General features: G+C 35.1%; 1 protein-coding gene across 1 annotated transcript; it reads right to left on the bottom strand.

Moving 5' to 3' along the window:
• Positions 1-4017: 4017 nt before the first annotated feature.
• LOC149544153 (uncharacterized) lies at positions 4018-5569 on the bottom strand. The gene is made up of 5 exons (XM_089795910.1): positions 5372-5569; positions 5040-5278; positions 4863-4895; positions 4280-4630; positions 4018-4123 (listed from the first exon to the last, which is right to left on the bottom strand). The coding sequence occupies exons 1-5, from the start codon at positions 5567-5569 to the stop codon at positions 4018-4020; spliced, it is 927 nt and encodes a 308-aa protein (XP_089652036.1).

Here is a 5569-nt window from a genome sequence, read left to right as displayed (position 1 = left end):
GGATGGAGGGTGTTGAGAAAAAAAAAATGTTCATAAGGTCGAGTGAATTTGTAGAAAATGGATGGATCAATCGCCATAACATACAATCATGGATCATAATAAGGATATTCTAATTTAACTTAATAGTATCAAATTTTCACAAGCTATTAGTAAATATCAATATATTTTTCCATTCAATTGTATGTGTTTATTGGATTCTAACAGAGCACCCAATCGAATCTAGAAATATATTGATATTTACTAATTTAATCTATTATGAATTACATAAAAGAGAGTGCATAATGTGTTGGACCCTTATAATTAAAAGAGTGATAATATCTAAAACAAACTTATTTTAATTAAGTAAAATTATTTTATTGTGAGGTTTAAGTTTTCCAGAAGTTGAAGCATCAAAAAATTTTAATTATACTAAAAAAATTATAGTACATGTGCATGTAAATTTTGACAAACAAGTTGAAGTATATAACATAGCCTACTTAGAATGTACACAAAACTCAAGTTCAATATTGATGGTTATTAAACATTAATAAAAATAAGTAGTATCTACATCAACACCATCCTTTAAGCTAGAATATGATGGTTCTAATGAAGGATTATGAATGATGTAATATATGAGCACTTTCACTAATATAAACTCATCCCTCTTCCTTCTCTTTCTCCCCACACATCTATTAACATGATAAGAAATTAACCATAATTATATTTATTTGAAAATAAAATTTATCTAACATTGTCTAGATCATTCAATAAGGAGAGCTCTTGGCGAGATGGAGTTCGTTCCTTTGAGCTTGTCAATGATAAAATATTATATTTTTTTAAAATATATATTTTCCAATTAGATTGTCAATTGTTATTAATCTATTATTTATTTAGTTATTAATTAATTTTTATTTAAATAAAGTCAATATTTCTTGTAAAATTAATAAATCAATAAAATAATTTTTTAACAAAATATTAGAATGAAAATGATTTCCTTTAAATGAAATAATAGATGTTTAAAAAATATTACTAAAAAATTCCCATTTGTGTCCTCTTGTGAGAAAATTTGACTTGTGAATTTGGAATGGCTAAATAAGCAAGCCATATATCTATTCAACTATTGCTCCCTAAAATTGAATTTTCTTAAGCTCCCATGAATGAATAATAATTTACACCCATTTAACAAACATCAACACAAAATAGAAACGATGTATAAAATAGTTAAAATAAAATTCATAAAGGAAGACTTAGAATTTACTTATATTTTATGTATGTTTCAGATAATTCTATTATTTTGAAAATTAAAAATTAAATTTATCACATACTAATTGAATGAGAATATAAAATTTGAACATTTATAACAAGGTCAATGCATGCTTTCAATTTAGTTAAAATAAATTTGAGCTTTTATTTCTTAATTAAAACTGCACAGATGTATTCATTAGATTATATATCATCAAATAATTCAAAATATTTATAATTAACGTTCATTAAATGTTACCTTCTTTCTTTATCATTTTGGAATGTGTATTTTCACCACTTTATAGGTGATCATGCTTCAGGCTCATACCTTTTTCTATTGCCTCTATCTATACGATTTGGTTTTGAGGACGAGGGCTTTGTATGACTAGGATTTTTGCTCTGGTTAAGATGTGTAGACTATGGAGAGTGATGATGGAGACCTTGAGGCAGTTGTGTGAGAGGATATAGTAGGAAAAAAACCCTAAAAAACTCTATGTGATGGTTTCCCGTGTGAATTTTACAAAGCTCTATGGGATAACATTTTTCCTAATATGCATCAGGTATATATGAAGAAGCATACAATTCTCATTCCCTAGGCAACATTATTAATAAGGGTAATATCAAATTCATATCTAAAGCTAGTGACCATGAAGACATAGGAAATTGTAGGCCCATCACTTTGGTGAATGTCTCCGACAAGGTCATTGCCAAGGGTCTCTCCCTTTAAATCTAGCATCTGCTCCCATAGATTGTTCATCTTGAACAAATTAGTTCCATTAAATTATGATATATTCCAGATAATATTATTGTTGTTTGGGAAGGTATGGAGTAGGCTCATTTGTCCAAACTATAGGCCTTGTTTCTTAAGATTGATTTTTCCAAAGCCTATGATTGGATTGAATGGCCCTTCATTTTGGCCATGCTTCAAGCCCTGGGGTTTGGCACAGTCTTCCTGTAATCAGTTTAGATGCTTTTTGGTGATGCCTCTACTTGTATTACTATAAATGGCCAGCAATATGAAGCTTTCAGGATCTACAAATCTATCCATTGAGGTTTTCCTTTAGGGCATTGTATTTATGTTTTGGCGACCGAAGGGTTAGGCTATCTTCTTGCCAACACTATCTCTCAGGGTCTTGTGTGCGGCATAACTCTCCCAAATTCCTCTATGTAGCTTGTGAATGCCCATTTTGTAGATGACTCCTTTCTCACCCTCCTGGAGGATGAAGATAATATTCCCAATGCTTTACAATACTTCAATACTTTTTGCGTTTCCTTTAGGTCTACTATTTAATTGAACAAGACCCTTTCCTATAGACAATCCTTCTTGTCAAGCCCTCAATGGTTGTAGGGTTATGGGTGGAAATGAGTTTAGCATGGCAAAATCTTTCAATTTTTCGGCATTCCTTTCTCTTTTTAAGCTTCCCCTGTGGAGTTGTGGAATGTTTTCTTGGCACAAATTGAGAAGAAATTGGACTATTGGATTACCAAACCTCCCTCTCTTGCAAGAAAATTTCAGATTTATTCTAAAGTTTTGGCTGGTACACATGTCTATTATTTATCATGTTTTGCTCCTTCCAGAGCTCCATACCTTAAACTTGAATGCCTCCTAAGGGATTTCATTTGGACCTCTGGTGTTGTGCATCATGAGTTTCATGGAGCTGCCTAGGACTTTTATGTCTACCTAAAGACTCCTATGCTCTTGGACTGCTTTCCACTCGCAAATAGGGGATTTCCCTCTATGCTAACTGGGTCATTTGGGATCTCACTAGCAATAGGGCCTTGAAAATCTTATCGTGCTATTACATTTCTTTGGGCACATAAATGCCTTGAAAATTGACTAAACCGTCAGAAACTATGGCCTGAAGAAGCGTAGAAGCATCCAAAATCTACTGGACCACTAGTCAAATAACAATGTCTTATCCACAATTTTTATGCACCTCTCGAAAGAACATCTACAGGGTAACGCGGAAGTCATCGTGTCACATTACTCACTACTTTAATATCTGTGTGGAATATATCAATTACTTGAATAGTTATTGTACAATTATTTACATTTAGAATTTTTCCTCAGTTTAGAGTCCTATACAACTCCATCTACGTCTCTCAACGGACATTCTGCGATCACCGGTGGTACTTCTCTAACCTCTGTCCCCACATGATGAGCGATATGCTCGAGCACCATGTTTTCGTCGCTATAAATACAAACACAAAATTGAATAAGAATCAGGCTGTAACAGTTGACTTTATTCTGATAAAATATAAAAGAAAATTGCAGAGGATGCATTGATAAATCAAAGGTCAAGCAATTAGTACTCACTCCTTGCTCTTATCGATGTGGCCTACATAAAATGACACATTGTAAAGCGCCTTCTTCCACTCCAAAATATTTTTCAAGGCATATCTTCCCATCTCTACATGCTTATCAAATGCATGAGCATAGAACCCTTCAGCATATTGGACATCCACAAGGTCAATAGGAACAATTCTAGTGCCTGTCTGTAGCATAAGTGTCAGCTTTGACAAACACCAAGGCGATTCTGCATAGTTCATGGAAAATATAGGAATATGAATCTTAGCACTGCTTATTGCTTCTTCTCTTACACCAGCGATGTGATCCCCCAATGTAACCTCTTCTGAATCTATAAACACCTTCAGTCCCATGTCCTTAAGCTTGTTATGGATAGCTAGGGCCAATGAATGCTTAACATCAGGACCGTGATGATTAATGTGTACATCGTAACAGACATCTCTCGTAGGCCTTGCGTATATTTTACCACAAATAAATGCTAATTTACCTCATGGGTGAATGATTGGATGAGTGCTACCTAATTTGAATTCTTGAGCCTCTTTACCTTCCTTGGTTACCAAATCCATCATCTTCTTCAGGAGCATGTCCTCGTCACTGAGATATACAACAGCAAAGAAAACATAATAAACTTCAAATTTTAAGATATCGATTTAAAAAGTCCATGAGCCTGAAAATAAGGAAGGAAACATGCAAAGAATGTATCAACAAGAACTTGGGTTAACTGCCTTGATTGGAGTAATCGGTACTTACTCTTTTCTATTGACGATATGACCGGCACAAAATGAAGCATGGAGAAGTGCTTCCTTCCACCCCTCCAGCTTCTCTGGGTTATATCTACCCTTGTCTTGGTGCCGCCCAAATGCCTTACCATAGCTTCCCTTTCCAATATATCTTGATTCATACGGAAAGACATGGTAATAAATGGGAACAAACTTACTACCTTCTCTTTCGCTAATCAATGAAAGCTCTCGCAAACACCACTTGGACGTTGCATAGTCCTCTGAAAATATAGCTATGTTAAGCCAGGTACTCTTTATTACTTGTTTCAGTATGCTAGGAAAGTGACCCCCCCCACCTAAGCTCTTCTGAATCCAGAAAAACCTTCAGTCCCATTCTTGTGAGCATTTTATAGATAGCTATGGTGAGTGTATGTTTGACATCAGGACCCCGATGGTTAATAAATACATCATACTTAACCTTTCTCACAAGCATTATCGATCCACCTGAAGTAGATGTAGTTGCTGCAAATTCTTCTCCCTGTTGTTGGATCCTTGAACTAGTCTTAGCTAGTCCTACAAATTCTTGACACATTTTTCCCTCTTTCGCTACCTACTCTGTAATTCTCTTCAGTAGCATGTCTTCGTCCCTGGACACATTCGACAATGAAGAAAATAGAGTAAACATCACAAGTTATATGGATAACTGAAGTCTATGAGCCTCAAGATAAAAGAATGAATCAATAAGTAAACGCTGAGTGCATCTGGTGGAGAGATGGGTACTTAGTACTTACTCCTTGCTCTCAACAACCGGACCTACATAATGTGAAATGCTGCAAAGTGCTTTCCTCCAATCCTCTAGTTTCTCAGAGTCGCATTCAATCTTGTTTGGGTCAAATGCGTAGCCTCCTTTTACATAGCGTACATCATCAGTCTTTACACGCCAGAGAATAGGAACAATTTTAGTGCCTAATTTATCCCTGTTGTGGATGGATGACAGGTCTTCTAAGCAATGGTCGGATTGTGCATAGCCCTCTAAAAATATTGGAATGTAAAGCCAGGCACTCTTAAAAGTTGCTTCTACTTCTTCATCCCGTAAATCGAGCTCTTTCGAATTTAGAAAAACCTTCAGTCCAAATCCATCAAGCTCTTTATAAATTGCTACGCCTAGAGGATGTTTAAAATGATTGATAAATACATCATAACGCGGGAAATCTTTCACAGGCATCGTGGATGCAGAAGAAGTAGATGTGGATGATGGAAATTCTTCAGCGTGTTGGCAATTTAACGGAACACCACTGTGTGGGTTAGAATAAGATGCCAT

The sequence above is a fragment of the Cupressus sempervirens genome, chromosome 8, assembly GCF_028749045.1.
Source record: "Cupressus sempervirens isolate cs-2001-9-10 chromosome 8, ASM2874904v1, whole genome shotgun sequence".
Classification (NCBI taxonomy): Eukaryota; Viridiplantae; Streptophyta; class Pinopsida; order Cupressales; family Cupressaceae; genus Cupressus; species Cupressus sempervirens.
This window is presented reverse-complemented; position numbering and strand designations above follow the sequence as displayed.

What these genes read in the sequence shown, in the direction of transcription:
- LOC149544153 (XM_089795910.1), bottom strand. Translation starts at nt 5,569, where the DNA reads ATGGCATCTTATTCTAACCCACACAGTGGTGTTCCGTTAAATTGCCAA. An exon ending in TTGATGGATTTGGACTGAAG is followed by an intron (nt 5,279 to 5,371) that starts GTTTTTCTAAAT and finishes ATATTTTTAGAG; the next exon opens with GGCTATGCACAATCCGACCA. An exon ending in CTACTGAAGAGAATTACAGA is followed by an intron (nt 4,631 to 4,862) that starts GTAGGTAGCGAA and finishes ATGGGACTGAAG; the next exon opens with GTTTTTCTGGATTCAGAAGA.